Here is a 22,233-nt window from a genome sequence, read left to right on the forward strand (position 1 = left end):
CTTATAATGTCCAAGTGCTAAATCAAAACTTGGGCTAAAATAAGTTGTTCTCTGGTCAACACTAATTTTTGACACAGCCTGGACATTCACCCTAAACATGTCTCTCCCAGTTTTCGTTTTGTATATGTGTTCCTGTAGGCTGATCTATGGTACGTTACACATGTGGTTACATCTGTCATGGAAACAGTTCCCGTAAGCTAGCTCAGGGATTTTCTCAATGTAGGAAAACAAAAACCATGTATGAAATAGCCTTAAAACTTTGTGCAAAGTAATCTAGTAGGTTTCTGTGTCCAAATAGGGATTTGAACCCTTGTGTCCTAGAGTCCTAGTCCACCACTCAAAACAAACTGCAAGTGGTTGACCGTAGAATAATGCTGGAGAGCTTACAAATGCCTAGAAAAGTGTTATCTCTCTAGGTTCTCTAGAACAACTCTATGTTGGAGGTTGTGCATAAAATCATGCTGGAGAACCTAGAGATTCCTAGAGAAAACTTATCAATCAAATCTGTGAATTATCAGATCTGCAAAAGTCAAACCTGCAAATGTGAAGGGCTGGCTGTGAGCAATGTTGTGCTTATTGTTTTTTACAATGATTTCCTCCGATGCAGAAATTCAAGATATATTGCAATATATTTCTCTGTTTCAGCAATCTATTTGTGGACTTTATTACTGTAGAGATAGCTTTAAAATGCAGTGTGTGAAAAGCTCCCCTCTGAACAGGGGACATCTCTGTCCTTTAAGGCCACTTGTCCCTTTCTTTGCCCTCAATAATATTCTTGTAATGCTCTCAACTTACAAAGCACAGTACTATTACGACCACACAGTTCTTCAGAATACATGCAAGTCTAAATATGGTACTAAAAATAAAGGCTGGGAATTAACCATGTTTTTGCAAGATCATTAATACATAACATGTTGCCATCAACTATAAACAGTTCTATTAAACTGGCAGTGTAAGATGCACAAAGTTTGAAAATGCAATATATTAATAGGCAAAATCAAAAACGTGTTTCCAGTCTGATTCTCCCCACCCCCCACCCCCCACCAGTGTTCAAAAGGGTTGGGTTTGGAAAGGCAGTGTATTCCATTTCTGGCTCTTACTACAACTCTGGTAAGCCTCTAGGAGCAGAAAGAAAGCAGTGAAGTAATAGTAAGGAGCTGGGGAGAAGGTGGAGAATCTTGGTGACTTTGCTACTGGCATACTTGCACAGAAGCAGAAGGGATCCATTACAACACTAAGGGAGCATTGAGAGTATGGCAGAACAAAAAAATTCATAGGGACTGCATGTCACTTATGGGATCCACTTTACCTGTCCTTGCTTTAATGTGTGGCTGTCTGGGAGAAGCCTCTTTGGCTTTGAGGTACTGCCATAAGAAGGTCTGAGGACAAGGGTTATTTCCTTGCTGAGACCATTCTAAGAGTGGAAGATTTAAGAGTAGGAAGAGGGAATAATCAACAACTAAAGAGCAACAGGTATGTTCTGGACCAAGGTTCTGTAACTGCAGGTGGTTCTATGTGTGGTTCTATAGATTACTACTCCTGTTTCTAGGCCCCGTCAACTTTGCATGCCCCAAAACCAGAGAGGTATTATTCTATGGCTCCATCCTATGGAAACCTGAGACTTGGCTTCTGGATGAGTCTGGCTGAGAACTATAAATATCCCTCTAAATTATTAATTCCAAGATTTCATATGCTGGAACTTTGGACTTTATGACATGGAACAAGCAAACCAGCACTGTAGCTGGACCATCACCACAGTTGACAGTAGCTACCACATATGTGCATTCACTACTAATTTGCCTCTCCCCAGTGATTCTCCTGACCTTTTTAATTGATGGGTAAGACCCACCAATAGCTCACCATCCCACTACATTCCCCTACCTTAGAGCAAAAGAGATCCATCACCTTGCAGCAGTGGTGTCAAACACTCCAGGTTCCAGGTGTTTGAACTTTATCTCCCAGAATTTTTGGTCATTGAACAAGCTCTGTAGGGCTTCTGGGAGTTTGAGGCCAAAACATCTGGAGGGCCACAAATTTGACACCTGTGCCTTAGAGTGATGGATCATTTCTACCGGTAGTAAAGTGTTATCAGTGACCAAGATTCTCCTCCTCTCCACCCACTCCTCACTATTCTCAATGTGGTTATTTTGCTTTGAAAAAAACATATTTCTAAATAGTTTTAAAAGACAGTCAGGTATTGTACAGTATATAATATACATATATCAGGGGTGGGGTTTTTGGGGTTTCACTGAAGGCTCCATAAATAGTCTTTGAATGGCTTGATGCAGAGTCTCATCCTAAGTGATGGAAATTCAAAAGGATCCTGGAATATCATCTCAAGATCCATAGAAGTAAATAACTTCATTATCACATATAACCGTGGTATAGATACAGACATGCACACATGTACATAAGTTGTATCCTAGTTGAATGTATCATTTACTTCTTAGTTGCATTGCATTTTACAGAACTGTATTTTAAACATTAGTGCCTGGAATTATGGCTCAAATCAGTAGCTTTTATAATCTTCTGAAACTGGATTCATAAATGTTACTTACTTTACTTACAAATTATTGTAATAAAATGTGTAACCTTATCTCTAAATGGCATACATCTGTAATAGTGAAATACAATTGACTTCCTGCAGAGTATATCCTTATAAAGTGTAGCAATAGGTATCAAGGATTTTTTAAAAACTAAATTACCCCGGGTTTTAATCTCTGACCATTTACAGTATATTATGTCACAAAAATGCCCAAGGGCTTATCCTTTGCAAGCATGATTACAAAATAGTATTATAGCCTTGTGGAGAGATATTAACATTTTGCCCTTGTGTTGTTCTCTACTAGTGATTAGAAAACTAAAGCTACCCTGTGTCACACATATTTTATAATATGAAGAGAAGGTATGAGGGAAACACGCATATTCATATGCTGTGTTTTCCCCATCTCCTTGTTATAAAAAATAGGCACATATTTGGTATCCTGCAGCATAATAATGACCTTCCAAGTAATATTCACATGTCATAGCAAAGGAGATTACATTTTCTACATCACCTCCACCCAAAATGCTTTCAGCTGAGGTGCATTCACTATTTCTTTCTGTATACACGGTCTGCTTTTTGGGCACCATCACAATACAGCTCCTTTGAACATATATTTAAATCTCTATCACACTGTGAATCAGAATAGCATTCTGATTCTTGAATGCTTTGTAATTAGGAAAAGAAATTTGACATGTTGTGATATAAATATATTTGGATTTTTACTCTCTCGCCGTGTGTGTGTGTGTGTTTGCATGTGTGCAAGAGAGAGAGAGAGAGAGAGAGAGAGAGAGAGAGAGAGAGAGAGAGAGAGAGAGAGAGAGCGCAATCATGCCATCCTGTTGTGCCTGGTGAGGCATGAAATGAGTAGCTTCAAATCAGTATGATTTTATCATACCAGAAATTACTGCTGTTAAATAGTTTCCTACCCTGTGAAAGAGAAGTAAACAATTATGCCAAGTTTGACACAAAAGGAAACAAACTTCTGTGTATCTCAACAGTGAAACTTCACTTTATTTCTACTGTGCTACATCTTATAAAAGATAAGATAATAACATATCATTTTGTAATAAGAAAAGTCTCACAACGTGGTAGGATTCCTGGATCCATCATTGTCACATGTGGGCTAAATAACTTGGGTTATTGACGGTGATGGTGGCCAGATGCACCAAGCCAGACACATTACCAGCCAGGCTGAGATTACATCAGCCCCACTTGGGTATCACCTCATCCTCCTTGTTGCTGTTGCAGCTCCCTACCAGCCACAGAGCTTGCTGTGAGTGTCTAGCCATCACAGTTGTTTCTGCTAGTCAACCGCCTCCTTCTTGCTGCTTATGTGGGTGCCCAGTTCTGATGCCAGCTGATGCAACTGAGACAGGTGCTTGCAGCCATATCTCTGTGACTGACGTGGAATGGCAGTGATAACATGAGGACAAACCATCCCCTTCCCCTATACTGATCACACAGGGAAAAACTGATGTTGTGAACAGTGGACTGGACTGAAATGGATCCACTCTAGCTCCCTAAATGGCCATGAAACCCTAGGATACTCTGAAGTTTATTTTATAAAGCCGCTAAAAGTTGGGTTAATAATGAAAAATCCAGGATATTCACTGAAAATTGCTGTCTGTCATGGAGAGAGTGAACACTAGATTCAAAATGAATTCAACTTTTTGCCCATGTACTAAGCCCAAGTCACAATAGGGTTCAGTTCATGTCTGCTCCATTAGACCGTGGTAATTAAATCAGTTTTTGTTCTGAAGCTTTTTCCTCCCTGGCTGCAGTGTGATCCCATGAATCCTGTGTATGCCATAGATAAGTTTTATTTTGATTCTTGCAGTACATTCCTCAGTTTTTCAGTCATTAGCATGGACAACATCCTATTACCACATACTAGGAGACAGTTTGCAGAATAGAAACCCCATTATATCGCTGGAAGTTGCTGTACATCCTGGAGACAGCCAGCACTGGATTTGAAGTAAGTCCAATTTTTTTGGCCATGTAGTAAGCCTGAAGTCACTAAAGGTTATCAGTTCATTCCCTTGTAACCACCCAATTAGACCATGGTAATTAATTCCCAGCACATGCTTCAGTGTTTCAATCATTGACGTAGACAGCATCCTCTCTCCCCACTCTCCCACCACTAGAAGATGCTTTTTTGTTGTACACCATGGTTAAAATGTACACACTTAACCACCATACAGTATTCTCAAAGAAAAGGTAAATGGAATACAGGGAGAAGGAACATGCTATTTAGCCCCTCCCAAGATTAAAATTCCCAAATAAATTTGGCTAGTTTTGCTAGTGGAATTATGCATTTTATATGTTTTTAAGTTTTGTATACTGTTTCACGTGTATTCATGCTTAATGTTAATCATTTTAAACTGTTTTTATGTTTTACTATTACTATTAGTTTTTATCGGCATTGAATTTTTGCCAGATCTGTAAGCCGCTTTGCATCCCTTCGGGTGAGAAAGGCAGGATAGAAATGAACTAAGTAAATAATAAATAGTTTGAAATAGATGGAAAAGATATTTTGGCCAGAGATTAACAGACTGTCTAAAAAACAGTTTTGACAATTTTATCTCTGCAGCCAGATAATTGTGATTTGAAACATACTCTTCTTCGCTATAGTGACATCCAGTGGTCAGTTAGTTTTTCTACCAGGTTCGTTTTTCTTCTTAAAAGTAATCTGGAAGAATGTTATGGGTTCATTGCTCTTTTTACATCTTTTCATTCCAGACTTTATAGGATTGGTTTGCGCACCCCACTGAATGGATTCAACCTATGATTGCAACATCATGGCCTTTGTGTTCTGGAAGCCAGATAAACTAAACAAAATAGTGCAACCAGTTTCAGAAGTCCTTTAAATCCAGCCCTGGGCAGTATATTGTATATAGCTCTCAGATTAAAAAGTTTAATCCAAACCAAAGTGTGGCAGAAGCAGAGTAGAGAAATTGCATGCAACAAAGGTCACTCCGGGTAACTCTAACAAGTGAGGAAAGCGATTTCATGAATAGGAAAGGGGCTAAGGAATCCATATGTTTACCTTGTATAATCAAGGTTTAAGAGGCATATTGTTATTACTTTTCTTCCATTGATGCTTTATGTTTTGATGGCCATATTGATAGACTTTTCACGGAAACTCTGTGATAGGTTCACTTTAGGGTTGCCACAAGTTGGAAATGACTTGAAAACACACAAAAACTACATTTGTAGACTAACTTTTTGATAATGTACTTTACGTTAAATAGTTAACAAACAAATATTGATCCTGTTCAAATCAAACATTATTCATTGTGTATTCCTGTTTTTCACCATTTGATTTTAAAAGTAGCTAGCTACTGTAATTTTAGAGATAATACGAAATCGTACATTTTGAAAAGGTTGGATTTTTAGACTACAGCTCCCCAAAATGTAATATTTTCAGGTTTTAATAGAGAACTGGTATCCTGAATGAAAGTTCTCCAAGTAGCTGTGATCAATAGACCTATTACAGTGTTTTAAAAACTAAAAGGTTGTTTCCATAAAAGAAAATGAGACTTTTAAGAAAACAAAGGCTTGTCTACAATTCTGGAAGTAGAATTGATTAGTACTGAAGTGAAGTGGATTTAGATGCAGTAGACCTGGCAGCATCTATTTTTCTGGCACCATGAATTTCAGAAATGATCCTAAACCAATTAATAACTGAGGTTGCAAATGTATCAGTATAGTAAAGATTGGGATGAAAAGCCCATGTTCTCGTGGCTCAGATGTGTCCTTTATGATGAAGGGAACATTTTCTTCCAAGCTTACCAAGATATATAAAGAGGTACTCGTGCTGATGCACTTTGCAATGCACAGATTATATTGGTCTGTGCATTCCCTTTTTCCCTTTGGCCAATCTATTAGCAACCAAAGATGTACATGTAAAGCAGCAGTTCAGTTTATAGGATAGGACTTCACTTTCAGAAGGTCTAAGTCTCAGTCTCCAGCACAGCTATTTTAACAGGAATCTAGATGGCGGCAGTTGGCTTGGCACCAGCACTTTTAATGCATTTATTCATTATATTTACATCCAGTGTGCAATGCCTTCAAACCTGGTATTCTTGGGCAACTCCAGGGCCCCTATGGTGCTGACATCTGTTCTGGGTGCCCTGCTCCAGGAAGCTTTTAGCCACTATTTTAACTTTCTGCTATATCCCGGAGAGTTATGTCTGTGTATATGTCTGAGGCACTGTGGGAAATGGCACTTTGGGGAAGGGGAATTACCAATACTGCCCTGAAGTAATGTCATTTTAACAAAGCATCACATTTGAAATGGCAGCTTACAGCTGCCTCAGCTCTGTGGGACACTGATGTATAAAATGGTCTGCGAAAAACTGTTAGCTGAGGACCCCCTAAAATTTGAACACAGTGTTGAGTAATAAGAGTGTCTGTCATTTTGCATGCCAGGGTTTACAATAGTAGCATCAATTGAAAAGTTCTACAACTAGATAAGGCAGTTCTCTGTATTCATATTTGTCACTGAATGCATTATTCTTAAGGTGCATCAACATTGTAGAATTAATGTGGTTTGTCACCACTTCATAAGAGTTGTCATTTTACAAGGTTTGTAGCCTTCTCTGCAAAAGAGTGCTGATGCCTTGCTGAACTACAAATCCCAGGATTCCAAAGAATTGAACCATGGCAGCTATAATAATGTCTAACTGCATTAATTCTACAGTCTACATTCATCATAAGTTTTGCATGTTTTTTTTTTGGCATGCTGTATTCTCCAGCTTTCTACCACACATTTTTAGTAAAGCATAGTTGTAACCTCCCTGTAGAATTTGAATTCATGTGAGGAATGTAATTCATTGGTGAGGGTTGATGAAGGGATTTTCTCCTTTCCCTCCATAGTACTTTGCTGCCCAGAACTATACCAGAATGAAGTAAAAAAAAAACCCATTGTGAACCTGTTAGAAGATAAATTTTGAAACATATATCCTGAAATAGCAATATAGCTTTTTAGTACTCAGACTTCAAGGCTTTGACTTAATTAATTTCTGAGATCCCAGAAATAGTATGAATGGCACTGCAGAATTTGTAGGAAGTTTCAGAACAGTTAAATTACCATATTTGCTCAAATCTAATGCTTGCCTTTTTTGAGTAAATTACCTTGCCAAAATTGGGGTGCACATTAGGTTGGCGTAATATGGTAATCTTAGTGCTGAGCCAAAACAAAAAGGGAACTCCTTCAGGAGCACCTGGAGCTCCCATTTGTGGGATGTCATATCTAATTTAATTGCCATGGCTCAATGTTATGCAAGCCTGGGATTTGGAGTTTGGTGAAGTACCAGCATTCTTTGGCAGAGAAAGCTCAAGATCTTGTAAAAGTACAGTCCCCAAGACACCATAGTATTGAACCATGGCAATTAAAATGGATTTCTTTTACAGCATGGATGCACTTCAAAGTTTTCCTTTCAATTGCTGAAAGCTTTGGTGTTCTAACACTTTTGTTTTTAAAGAAGGAATTATTAGCAGGCAGACTGCAGCCAGGAAATCAGAAGATGTTTACTTCTTGGGAGGAGAGCAATGACCAACCTCAATAAAATAGTGAAGAGTAGAGACATTACACTGGCAACCAAGGTCTACATAGTTAAAGCAATAGTATTCCCAATAGTAACCTATGGATGCGAGAGCTGGACCATAAGGAAGGCTGAGTGAAGGAAGATAGATGCTTTTGAACTGTGGTGTTGGAAGAAAATTCTGAGAGTTCCTTGGACCGCAAGATCAAACCAGTCCATACTCCAGGAAATAATGCCCGACTACTCACTGGAGGGAAGGATATTAGAGGCAAAGATGAAGTACTTTGGCCACATAATGAAAAGACAGGAATGCTTGGAGAAGATTCTGGGGAAAATGGAAGGAAAAGGGAAGAGGGGTCGACCAAGGGCAAGATGGATGGATGGTATCCTTGAAGTGACTGGCTTGACTTGAAGGAGCTGGGGGTGGCAACAACTGATAGCTCTGTCGTGGGCTGGTCCATGAGGTCACAAAAAGTTGGAAGCGACTGAATGAATAAACAACAACAACATTAGCAGGCAACAACTGTAATGCATACCTTTTTGGCCAAATTACAAAAATTGCATCTTTTGCTACTGTGCATTACATTCTACAGCAAATACCTTTTCAGGGTTTTGAAAAGTGAGATGCGTATTAGATTCGATGATGCATTCGACTCAAGTCAATATGGTTATATTTTGAATGAAGTAATGGCCAGGATGTGCAATATCGACACTATTTGAGGAATATATCCAAAATCTCTTTTAGTCTTTTAAATAGAAATACATATGCATGAGTAATAGGATGGCACTTCAGCCTCTTTTTTCATTGAACTCTTTTAGACATACGTGTGAATAATGTCAACATTTTATTTTTCAATGGCATTAAAATGCTTTGGCTTAATCTGACCTTATCTTGTTAAGCTTGTTAACTATCCTACTATCATTACAATAATATTCCTTTACATTTTTTCATTCAGAAATTTTACTGCTCGTGGCTAATATTCTATTCCTGTTTGACTGTTGACCCACTGCACAGTTTCATGTTTGTTGACTTCACCCAACAAATGAGTAAGAAGCAGTTGGATAAGGAGCTACAAATTGGTTTGGGAATTATTTAAGATCTTGGCTTATTCCAAAGTTAGAAAGCATAGTTCCTTTATTTTGAGAAAATTATTTCTCAGAATTGTAAGACATATGAGGAGTCTGCATGGATACATCAGGCTTCTTCCTTCACAGGACTCTAAAACATGTGGGCTCTGAAGCTGGTGAGCATGGCCCTGCTTTTTTCTTCATGTGGAGACTATACTTAATAGTGAGATCAGGTGATTTCTTCAGATTTTTCTTTTTTTAACCTGCTTCTCCCACTTAACCCATAAAATACTAATATGCACTTCCATTCAAGCAGATAAAAATAATAAGACCTCGTCCGTAGTCTCTATTTTAGGTTAAGAGAAATCATATCAAATATAAACCGTCTTCTTAGATGCAATTTTAAAACAGAATGTGCTGTTCTACAAATTATTTTTCTTGTGGCTCAGCTGCACAGCTCCTAAAGCCCATGATAGTTAAATGCCAAAGGAGGAGACTGGAAACAACTAACTCCAATCTAAACTAACAGCATTTCATTATTACATGCAGATTGGGACAGGTTCTATTGAACAAACTAGGATCAGGGACCATGGTTTGATTTTGACTTCTTTCCACCAACTCTAGTTAAAATTAGACACAGCAGGTTAGTTAGGATATAATATCAAACAAAAAATGCCAAACCAAACCATAAGCCTTAGGGATATTTGTCTTCCCTCTCTGATATGGCAAATTCAAAAACTTTGAAGAATCCTGGAATGCTGGACTAGAACAAGCTTTTAAATATACTACCCAAATGTGAATTACTATTGTATATGAACTGGGCACTGAGTATTCCTGGAATGACTTCCTATACTAATCATTACAATTTTTTGGTGAGAGAACAAACCAAAATTGAATCTAATCTTGGATAGCTTCTTTAAAGTTTTGATTAAAACCCAGACTGGATTTACAACCTCACTGCCCTGGGAGCTATCAAATATGCCTAAATAACCTTCACTTGCTTTCTTACATTAATTTACTAGGTTGTCAAATGTAATATTGGTTATAAATGTGATCACTGTGTGCATATACTATAAGTTATTTTGTAGGTAATAGAATAGTAGAGTTGGAAGAGACCACATGGGCCATCCAGTCCAACCCCCTGCTAAGAAGCAGGAAATCGCCTTCAAAGCACCCCCGACAGATGGCCATCCAGCCTCTGCTTAAAAGCCTCCAAAGAAGGAGCCTCCACCACGGCCCCGGGGAGAGAGTTCCACTGTCGAACAGCTCTCACAGTGAGGAAGTTCTTCCTGATGTTCAAGTGGAATCTCCTTTCCTGTAGTTTGAAGCCATTGTTCCGTGTCCTAGTCTGCAGGGCAGCAGAAATAAAACATGAGAAATCAACTTTTCATAGGCAAAAAAAGGAGAGAAAATTGTTTAGCAAAAGAATTAGTAGAAAATGGCCTCAAACTGTTTGTTTTGGTCATTATGTTGTTTACTGTAAGTGGAGCAAAATGTCTTGGCATAGTTGTGCTTGGAATTAAGTAACCCTGGATGCTTCCATGATACAGGAAGTTTGCCACCAGCATAAAAGAAACAATGTTTGGATAACTGTCTTAGTATTCTGAAATTGTCTTGGCAAGTGAGACTTGAAGTTTTTTTTGGAACTGAATTGTGGCTGTGCTGGACTCCTTCCTAACTGGAGACAGAGTGCATCTTCTAATATGGACAGTTTGTTCCACCAGCTAGCATATTCTGGGCCATGCATTCATTACAGTGTATGTCAATAATCAAGATTCTGGATAATTTGTAGAATTGTACAGAAAATGTATCTGGCTATTTTTTACTGCCTCTGTGGCTGCTTTGAAACAGCTAAAGCAGAATCAGATCTCTAATGCTTGCTGTGTATTTATAGAACATGTACTTTAGCCCTAAGCTGCCACCAGATCATGCCTAGTACTGTGCACATTTCCTGATGTAAGATAAATAGCTCCCCTTTTGTATATTATTATGAGAACATAAAAAGAGTATGGGTATATCACTTTTTCTTCCTTCTGATTTAATGTGGAGAATGTTTGGATTTCTTGTTTATAAAGCTGATAAAATGTGAATGTTCTTCATAATGAGAGCTTGCATTTGAGTGTGGAGTTAGGTAGGCTAGATTTGACCTCATTTTTCTTTCCCTAAATCTAATATATTAGCACAGTAACTCAAAATGAGGATCTGCTTTGAGTCTCCCTATGGAGAGAAAAAGCAGGGTATAAATAATAGTAATAGAAATAATAATATTTCACATCATCATACACCGGATGAAGTGGCTTAATGGGCTCTTTAGCTTGGTACATTGATTGGTCTCCCTAGATAAATGTTCTGTCATATATCTCTTGTTAAATTATTTGATTATTTGTTTGTTTCCAATGATCTACTTCTAAAAGTCTTTCTGGGCATCTGGTATTATGGCTCTGGTAAAATAATATTTAAACTTTAATTCAAAATGTGAATGCTATTCTTATATGTTGGTCTGTGTTGTGTTATGGTAGATGTAAAAAATTATTTTATTTATGCATTTACTGGATTTGCATTTTATCTTTCCAAAATGGCACTCAATATAGTCAAGTAAATGTCAAGTAAAGGAAATACATTTATCAGGTCAGTATTGTCATTCAGAATAATCTGAGTGACATAGTCATTTTTAAGTTTAACCTAAATTTAAATTGCCAAGTGAATTAAACATCTCTCAATATATGCTCTGTCTTTTTATAATTCTTCAACTTTCTGATTAGGAAAATCTAAAAGAGCAATGCAAATTGTTTTAGCAAAAGGAAAATCAGATTAAGTTAAAAAGCTTGTGAAAAGAAAATTACCTTGTTTAAAAAGCAATATAAATTGTGAAAATAAAACAAAATAAATTTCACTTTAATTATAGAAAGAAAGGACCAAAATCCCAAATGTTTCAGATTTTCAAGAAAATACTAATCTTGACTTAGATTGCAACTTTTGTTTTAAATAGAAAATGAATGTTTTATACTTCTTACTACAGCCTGTGCAATTGTAAAAAAAACAACCCCCCCCCCCAAATTTGAAGAAATATCTTCAACAGTGTGCAAAGTAAATTCTGAAGTAGGGGAGAAATTGGTAAAATTTGACAGCCACCCCCTAATCCCCACCTTGCAAAACCACCTTGGGATCAAACACACTCTTTTGTGTTTGCATTTTATTTTACATTTTCTTGCAATGTCTCACTTGCCTTGTTCTATTTTTCTTGTGATAACTTCTTCTGTCATCTTCTGTTTCCTACTGCTCATAACCTGCTGCCTCACCAAAGATCTGTGGTGATTCTTTTTCTTTCTTTGGATACAGAAGTCTGCTTTTAATGTTCATTTTGAATCAATCATGCATGCCCCTAATGATCTTTTATAATAGATAACAAATAAATGGTGAAGGCCATTTTAACATCTTCTCCCTTTGAAATTGCATGTGGTGGATGCCACCTGTATCTGGTCCTTTTTTTCTTTACATGGAAGATGCAGATTAATCATCAGTGGGTTGGCTCCTTTAGGTCATAATACATAGATACTACAGTACTGTTTGTTTTCTATTTAGTTTGTCTTTTTTCAACTAGATTTCATTTGCCATCTGAATAGGTAAAGGGCTCTCACACCTCCGGAATAGCATATTTTGATGCCTGAAGCAAAAAAGATAGCAATGCTTGTCGTGTATCCTCATGTGTAAGTCCTGAAATGTTAGTCAAAAGATCAACCCAAACAAACTGGGTCAACTTGTCCACAGGTCAATGTGGATACTATACCTCAATTCTTATTTTAAAAAGGGATCCACCCCCTTTTCCAAGTAGATCATAAAATTGATCCCGGGAAAACCTAAAAGAAGACTGACTCCACCAGCTCTTTCCATCATGATTCCACTTCTGGCCTTTTTGAATGAATAAGTGGGAAAATGGTAGTGGCCGTCAGCAGAATCTGGCCCCATGTGGCATTACTTGTGCTTTCCCCTCTTTACAACTTGACCCTTGACTTATCCACAGGTCAGGTCAAAATCCATAATTGTGCCCCCAAAACCTCCCTCAGCTTATACATTATTTAGATATGCATACATATGGAAGATCAAATACTGTTGTGGCTATATGCTGTAGTTGCGTTTTTGCTGTCCTGCCAAGAAAATAAAGAGACCAGACACAGAGATTGGATTTAAAAGTTAAAGTGAAAACACTTTAACTGTTTAATATTTAACTCCTGATGGTATATAAGGTGGTGGGGGTAGGAGTAAGGAGCAGTCTAGTGTGAGAACAGCTGAAGCAGATAATCTCCCCTAGACATCATCCTCAGCTTCCTATTGGCAAAATAATGGAGCCTGCATGGAACACAACACTTCCTAATATCTGTAATGTCTATGTATTGGGGGAATACCAAGAGAAGGACATATCTTGGCAATAAACTTCTGGCTGGTGTTTAAGATCAGCTTGATGATCAGTTTAGAACAGTCATGTTCATTCCAAATTATCATTAACCAATGAACAGTAAAAAAAATTAAAAAAATTATTGTTATAGTTTTAAGTATTTGATTACATATAGGGGGAATGAGGTTAATAATCTGAAAAAAACTAAATATGAAAATGGAATTATGCAAGTCACAACTCTTGCAACAAAGTGGTAGAGTCTAAAGTTAAGAAGCTAAACCAGCAGGAGATGTTACATTATTTTCTAAATGTTAATTACAAGCACAATCACAATGGAGTGAACACAATGTTGATAGAATGAGATCATTGCTTCAGAAATATTAAAATCTGCACTGCATTCATTTTCGTTTTGCTAATAACAGCTGACATTTCCGGGCCATAAAACTTGTTGTGAAGCTAGTAAAGATAGTATCTAGCAGAGATATTAATAGATGGGATTTAATTACATGATTTCACTTTCTGGGTTTTTTTCTATGACATTGCAACTTAAATCTCAGGTTTCAAGTATAGTGTTTCTGATGCAAGTTTGAAATTGGGTTCAACCAGTTCTGAATGAGAAGGTTTATTACAATCACTCTGCCAAAATGGGCACAGTCCTTGTTCTGATGATTAAAATAAAAAATAATTTGTTTTGTATTAATTAAACCTAGCAACTCTTGGTTCATCTTGAACTGTAACAAAACTCTATGCATTGACACATTTTAGCTTGCTCTGTGAATCAGTATAAAATGTTTTATTACATTAAAGACTGTAAATTGCCTTACGGACTATAAACTTTACAACAATTGTAGAGATCTGGTACATTGCACCTTACTCCCCATGCCCCTTGTGTGTTCATGTTTAAAATCTAGCTATGATTTAAATTAGTGTCACTATTAATCATTTTATTAACTATAAATGTCTGAAATGCTTGTCATATGTTCCACATCTATCATTTTGTAGATAAATTGTCAGGGTACTATTCATTTATTGTTGACATTACTAGCAAATTTGCCATTGATTCTAATGGATTTAACAGCCTGTGGTATGTAGGTGGGGACTGGAGATGGAGGAAAGAATGACATGATTGTTAGGATGATTTAAACTTTATTGTTTTTAAGCTATGCCTTATGGAACAGTGAGTTGATATGCAAAAGAAATAAAACTGTATCAAAATCAGTTTCCCAGGGTTCAAAATGCTCTCTGAGAATATTCCTTTTATTACAAATGCAGTAGCAAGGACTATTGTATTAATATATGTTGTGTGTTATAGAGCCATCATCTTTGATCATACCTTTAATACCACTGGCCAACACACATTTTGATGGCTGAAATATATTAAGCCCATTTCTATGTATATTTAACATGCTGATTCAAAAAATTGCAGCAGTTTTCCCCTATCAACTCTAGTTTTTGATATACAGAATATGTGCTGTATACCAGTCTTCATCTGCTCACCCATAAAAAATCATAATAACCATATCTAAGGAACTAGAGCTGATGCAGTCCATCCAATGCAATTTTCTGAATAAGTGTCCCCAAATAACCCCATGAACAGGCCTAAAAACCAAGATGCCCAGAGGTTTTATTTCTCTTTCTGTTTGCTTTTGTAATTCCTTTGTTGAAGGACCACAACCAGTAAATCACTTATTGTGTGTCCAAGTATTCGAGAATCTTAGCTTACAGAATATTTCCAACATTATTGGAAAGAAGTTTTGATTTCTGGATAAAATAAAAAGTTTACTTATGTCTATTAAGGCATGGTCTGAGGAGGAGGAGGAGGGGGACCCTTTGGTGGGGCCTTATGCTCCAGAATTGGAGCCCACCACTTCTGTAGTGCCTCAGGGAGAAAGTAGTTCTTTCCTGAATGATGGGAATGGTTTTACAGACAGTTCTGCTTTTAGTGAGGATGTTTCACATGAAATGTTGCCAGATGCTCTGCTTCCAGAGACTCTCCCTGACCCTGGGAAAGATGTCAGGGAGGTGGAAGACACTAGATTGTTGCCCATAATGTCTTCAGTTATGGTGAGATAGTGCCAAGCAGAGGCAATTAAGGTTTTCTCAGCATTTGAAAGATAAACAGAAGGATTCCAGGTGTTAGTTAGATAATGTCTCCATGGGAACCAATTTGGTTTCTTCAGTTAACCCCTTATATTGCTCTGTGTGGGAGCAACTTTGAATTTTCCAAAGAAAGACACCTTTTCCTTGCACTCTGTGATCAGAGATTCTGTTCTTGCCTTCATGGCATGTTTTCCTGTTTGGGATTGGGGAATCTCATTTGGATACAGTTCTTGGTCTAGGTTTTGTGGATTTTGGCTTTACTGCCAGTGTGGTACTTATTGCAGTCTCAAGAACACTCTGGCTGTAACCTATATTTTGAAGCTTATACTTTGGATGTACTTTCGCTTTTGCCTTTTAGTTATACCTTGGAAATACTTTTGTATTCTATACCTTGGAATGCATTTTTGAATAGTTTTTTGATAAAACACTCTTTTCTTTAATAAACTTTTCATTAGTTGATTGATTACTGTTGGCTGAGTTATATTTGTGGGTGAAAAGGAGTCACATAGATGGCCGGGCTGCAACACAGTCTCTGCAATGCTTCACCTGCTGGAATGTATCTTGAGAAGAAATGGATGATGTATTATAACCACCCAGGTGACCTACACCTGAACAAGAATAAATGATTTCATTTCTATCCAACAAGAATGGAAAAATGCAAGATTTTCAAAGATTTTTGGGGGAACTTGTTTAGTCCTCCATGTATGCTCTTGCAAGGCTAGTGCTATGATCTGTTGGGACAACATCTGCTGTACCTTGTGTAGATGTTAAAGGCTGTGCCATAGTAGATCATAAATAGCAAACAAAGTTCAGTTGAGCATAGATTTAGCAATAAAAATATGTTCTGATTTCATTCCCATCCCATTATTCCAAGGAACTCAGCTAGTTACAGAGTTATTTTCCTCCTTTTATCTTCAAAAACTATGTAGATTAAACTCAGGGATGTTGGCTAGTGAAGTTACCTATTGAGTTTGATAGTTCAGCATACTATCCCATTATAGTAGTGGCTTGACTTATCTTCTAAACATCTCTAAAAGCTATTTTGTTTTTAAAGCACTAGATTGAGCTTTATATTTGCTTTGTACTACAGGATGCATTGCATGCACATTTCTGTATATCAAACTGATTTAAGCAAACTTAAGTTTGGGAAAATACAAACCAGTTAAAAACTGAAACTCATAAATTCATCCATCCCAAACTATAGATTAATAAATGTTAAAATTGTCTATTAACTCTGAGGTACAATGTCTAGGCAATACAAATACCATTAAATATATAAACAACCAGCAAACAGCATTGTTCTAAATCAGCTGGAGAGCTGTATTGATGTTCCATTTCCTCTTCCTAGCTTACAGCTACCTCCTAGGTTCATTTATATTGTGCATTCACAGGATGAAAGAGATGTTTTAAGTATTCTCAAAAGAAGCAAGTGACTGATGTTAAAAAGGCACTCCATTTGAAATAGTTGCTAAGGAACATGCCATTTTGAGAAAAAAATTCTCCTACTGTTTGTCCTCAGTGTATAGAGGTTTTTTTTAAAAAAGTAATGTCACACTCCATTTTGAACAGGGAGCTCCTAGGATAAAGGTACTGTGTGGATGGGCCCAAAGGCCCTTCCACACAGCCATATAACCCAGAAGATCAAGACAGAATAACCCACAATATCTGCTTTGAACTGGGTTATCTGAGTCCACACTGCCATAAATCTTAGTTCAAAGCAAATCATGCGGGGTTTTATTCAGCTGTGTAGAAGCAGCCCAAGTCCTCCAGGCTATTCTATGGTTTGTTGCTGGAAGTTATAAGAACAGTGTTGGAGCAACTATCAGATTTCATGAACAGATACCTGTCTTGGAATTTTCTATGTTTTCCAGAGCAACTTTATGGCAATGTCTGGCAGAGGTCATTCATTTCAATAGGGTTCAGTATCATTCACAGTTTCCTGCTTACATTAAAAGCAAAAGCATTTCCCATGTGGATACAGGAGTCTTAACGTAGATCTAAATTCCATTTTTTGAAAATGTGATGGTTTTAAATCATTTTATCTATGGCTATTTGGGTGCTTTAGCTAGAGTAGCCCAGTTAGTTACAGCTTTTAGTTTTATAGAAAGGAACTGGAGTATTGTCTCATTAGCAGAAGACAGCTCTGAGAACATTTGTGATGCAGTATATCAAAGGGCTTCTCAGTAGGTGAACATGAACAAGCGTAAACTACACCAGTCTCTGCTGCTTCAAAGGATTAGACAGTTCAGGAATAGCTTTCCTCTCTTATACATAACCCTTAGCAGTTTTTAATAAGTGTATGCAGCACAGAATTTAACTGCTGAAACTCCCTAATGAGTTCTTGGAGAGACTCTGCTTGCAACTGATAAGGCAACCATCTTTCAAAATGGAACCTTAGATAAAAGCAAATCCAAAGACCATGCTCAGACAAATGATGAGCTTGTATGCTATTGTCCGTTCCTTAGTTAAGCCACCTCCTGTATAAGTCACAGTGTGATGAGTAGGTTATAACATTTGTCATGCATTTATGCATAATTATCATCACTCCTCTCCTCATGGGGTTGCTCTATTATTTCAATTTACTCAAGTGAATTCTTTTTCAGTAAATTAACATTTAAAATGCATGTTGCTGCTGTGCAGATTTTTGAAGTAAGCATTGAATGAATAGGAGGAAAAAAAGAACAACATTAGAAACAAAAGCAAGCCAATACTAGGAGCGAGTTAATGAGATTTCTCAGAGACGGCATTTATTCGAACTTGTTCAGTGTGTTGAGGGGGGGGTGTCCTTTCTTGAGGGAATCTGAGGAATGTATCAGCTTACTGGGAATCTCCTTCTCAAAGAAGGTTAGATAGCTCCATTCTCCCTTCTTCTTTTGCAGCAGGTAAATGTGGACTTTTATGCAGTGGAGTTTTGGAGGTTAAGGAAGAGATGTCTAATGGTACTGAATACCACACTTTATGATTTTGTCTTTATTTTTAATCTTTTGAACTGTCTTGAGCCCCAGTTTTATGGAAAAATTGGAACATAAGCAAGACAGAGAAAAAGCAATACTCAGATTGTCTCTGTTGACCTGAAACAGACTGAGAAAAATGTATTAGTGACAGACACTAAGATTGTATTGAATAAATTGCTCCATAATAGGTTAAGTAAAATAATGTTGCTCAATTAGAGTAACTTTTGGTCATTGATAGCAAATTACTGTTCAACTAGAAGTGAAGGCTCCCACCTAAGTAGTCTCTCTCATGGGTTGTCAACTGGACAGTTATGTGTCTGGACCTTGACATTTTTATAGGTCATATTGATGAAAGAACTTGTAACTCACTGAAGTTTCCTGCATCCTTTTCTCTTGATAGTTAATATCACTTAATTTTGATAATGTTCTTTTTTTTTTCTTATAATAGCTGAATACCACTATTCTGGGTGTTCTACAATGTACCACATATTATTTTAGAAATGTCATTTTCAAAGATCTAACAATATTTGTAGGCACTGAATCCAGCTTTTCATTTGCTGTTAAATATACATTGGTTAGAAAGCAAGATAACTGATTCTTATATTTTTCTTTCTTTTTTATGGTCAGCTATTTTCCATTATCTGAACATCAGCCTGGCAACATAAATCCTTGTGAATAAACATTCCTGCTAAGATGAAGCTACAGCCTTTAACCAGTCATTTTGTTGCAATTTGTTTCATAGTCTGCCTGACAGGTAAGATAACCTTTTGGTTGAAACCAATAGTTTCTGAAAAGGCCCTAAGGTTGCAGTCTTACACACAGTTACAGATAAATATGCACCACTGAATAAAATGTGTCTTACTTCTAAATGTATATCTATAACAGAGTTTCTTAAACTCTGCTGCTCCAGATGTTTTGGACTTTACCTCCCACAATTCCTAACAGCTGGTAAGCTGACTGGGATTTCTGAAAGCTGAAGTCCAAAATACCTGGAGGAGCAGAGTTTGAGAAATGCTGGTCTATAGGGTTACATTATTAGATGAGAACTATCAAACTGAAACAAGGTTTGGTTTCACCTGTTTACTTTACATTTTTAGATATATATTGAGAGCCATAGTTTTATAGTTTAACCTCAGAGGTGGAAACTATGTGGTCTTTCAAATGTTGGACTGATGATTCTAGCATTACTCACTATTCATTATGCTGGCTGAGGCAGCTAGGAGTTGTAATCAAGAAACAAATAGAAAAATTAAGATGATGAAAAACTTATGTATATGTCTACTGTCTTAAATTTGTAGCTGAAAGAAAAATGTTATTTGAAACTTAACCTGAGTTTGGTCCATTGAGTGTACAGGTATTTCCACACTTGCTTGACAATAATAGTCATTAAGCTCAGTGGGACCTACATCTACGTAAACATGCATAAAATTGTCCCATGAATGTTACAACCCAGATATTCCACCATCATAACCTCATGCAGTTTTATCCCCAGAGAACTTTCATCAATTCCTTTTTCTCTAGGATCATCAGGATAATAATTTTTAGTTCATTTGCAAGAATTTTTCTCTCCTATCACACTTTCCCTTTCCTTCTCCTAGTTTTTCCATTTCCATAGAAATTTTCAAACTGGCAGAAAAGTTGTGCTATTTTCACAAAGACAATGCCTTCTTTAAAATTGTTTGATGTTCACTCTTCTTTTATTGTAAACAGGTCAGAGAGTTTCCAGTGGGGTAGGATCTCCTGGTGAGTAATGTAAAAATTAGGGAACCTCATGGTTTGCTTCTGAACAGATGCATGTTTTATTGCTGCAGCATTGGTGTGATTTAGTGCAGATAGATTCTTTGTAGAAAATAAAACATTATTTTAAAATATCTGAAAAATAATCCAAAAGTGTATTTCTGAAATAAAAAATTCTTGACTGACAGGCATCTTCACATATGAGGATTTGCTATGAACAAAATTTATACAATTTTGCATAGAAAACAACATTTCCTGCATGGAAAATTTCCCCAAACAAAATGGTTTTCAGTGAAAAATGTGTATAATAATTAGTGTACAACACGTTCCTGATTACAAAATTTTCTGTACTGTTTTTGGGGACAATACAAAATGTGAATTTCTTGCATAATGTCTTGCACAATAAACTGCAAATAGCTTCAAAAACTGCCATTTCAGTAGACTTTCTCACAATAGGAAGAAAATTGCTATCATTACTTATTGCTTCCTCTGAGAACAAAATTAGTGAATAATTTCATCCCTAAATCTGTGCTGGCAATTCATCTTTCTGTATGCTACAGACGTTTTGGTAGATTATAATATATACGCATCTGTGATATCTGGCAGTATCTGACTTCAGTATTTATTTAAAATTGCCTCTGTATAATCCTTTAATTATTCCTTTTAAACATTTGTAGTCATAAATATTTGATAGTCCATTGAAATAATAGGTGGTAAGTTCTAGTGTTCAAAATAGTACCTTTATACCACACTGATTTAATGGCTGTGCTCTGTGGGTACTAACAGTAAAAATTTAAGCCACAGATTGCAGGGTAAAAATAATTCATAATTCAAGTTTATTAGTATTTCCAATATGAAGATTTGGAGACAGAATTTTGTACTGCCCTTAATGTTTATTTTAAACGTCTCAGTGTTGATCTATATCAATATCGTGACCATTAAAATAAAGATAAGGGGCAGTACAAAATTCTGCCTCAAAATCTTCATATTGAACTTTTAGATTAAAAATAATTCAAATTAAGTAAATTGTTTCATATTATAAGTACTTATAATATGAAACAATATACTTAATTTCAATCATTTGTTTTATAGAATTGTGATGTCTTGGCCTAGCTTTTTTTTCCTCCTCTGTTTCATTTCCTGGTTTAGTTCTCCCTTTGGTGTGGACTTTTCCATTTGCACTTAGTTTTAGGGGTGGAGCTTAGAACCCCCCTGGAGGCCTGGCTCAGTTGGTTTAGTCCTTTTGCCTCAAGAGCCAGCCTGAAAAGGCTTTTCCCTCACTTTTTTAATTCTGTGTCAGAGTTTCCGTGAAGAAGGCCAGAAATTGTCTGGGTTCCTTGGCCTGATAATCCAAACAGGCATTCTATAGCACGTACTTTACTACTATAGCCTAGAGCACACACCATAGCTTGTTCTTACCACTTAGCCATTAAAGCCTAGAGTATTTTATCGTTATAGTTTAGAATTTTACCATTATAGTTTATACCTTACCTCAATAGCACAGACATACTATAGAATCATTGCAGCTTGTATTTAACATCAGTATAGCCTAGTACTTACCACTATAGCCTGCATTTACCACCAAAATAGTACTGTGTCATCATAGTTCTGTATTTTACGTCATAACCATTATAGAATAGTGTACTTTGCTATAGTTCTGTATTTTACCATCTTAATTCTGTATTATTTCAATAACCAAGTGACTTACCACAATTGTATTCAAGTATTTTACCTCATATTATATGAATATAGTCAAGTGTTTCTTTCCAGTGTAACTGTTCAATCAACAAACTTCATCTCTGTAATATATTATTTTGATTTGGCTTTCAAAGCCCTGACTGAAGTTAACTTTGCATGTGTTTCAGTAAACTTATTTTGGTTAACTTTATC

The 22,233-nt window shown here is 36.6% G+C and overlaps 1 protein-coding gene across 1 annotated transcript in view; it reads left to right on the plus strand.

Moving 5' to 3' along the window:
• The window catches only part of cntn1 (contactin 1), a 199,569-nt gene that overhangs the window by 117,447 nt on the left and 59,889 nt on the right, over positions 1 to 22,233 (plus strand). Inside the window, exons 3-4 of the mRNA XM_062982480.1 lie at positions 19,234 to 19,360; positions 20,317 to 20,349. Of these exons, the coding sequence (XP_062838550.1) occupies positions 19,300 to 19,360; positions 20,317 to 20,349 (94 nt within the window). The 5' untranslated portion in view covers positions 19,234 to 19,299. The remainder of the gene's footprint in view (positions 1 to 19,233; positions 19,361 to 20,316; positions 20,350 to 22,233) is intronic.

The sequence above is a fragment of the Anolis carolinensis genome, chromosome 5, assembly GCF_035594765.1.
Source record: "Anolis carolinensis isolate JA03-04 chromosome 5, rAnoCar3.1.pri, whole genome shotgun sequence".
Classification (NCBI taxonomy): Eukaryota; Metazoa; Chordata; class Lepidosauria; order Squamata; family Dactyloidae; genus Anolis; species Anolis carolinensis.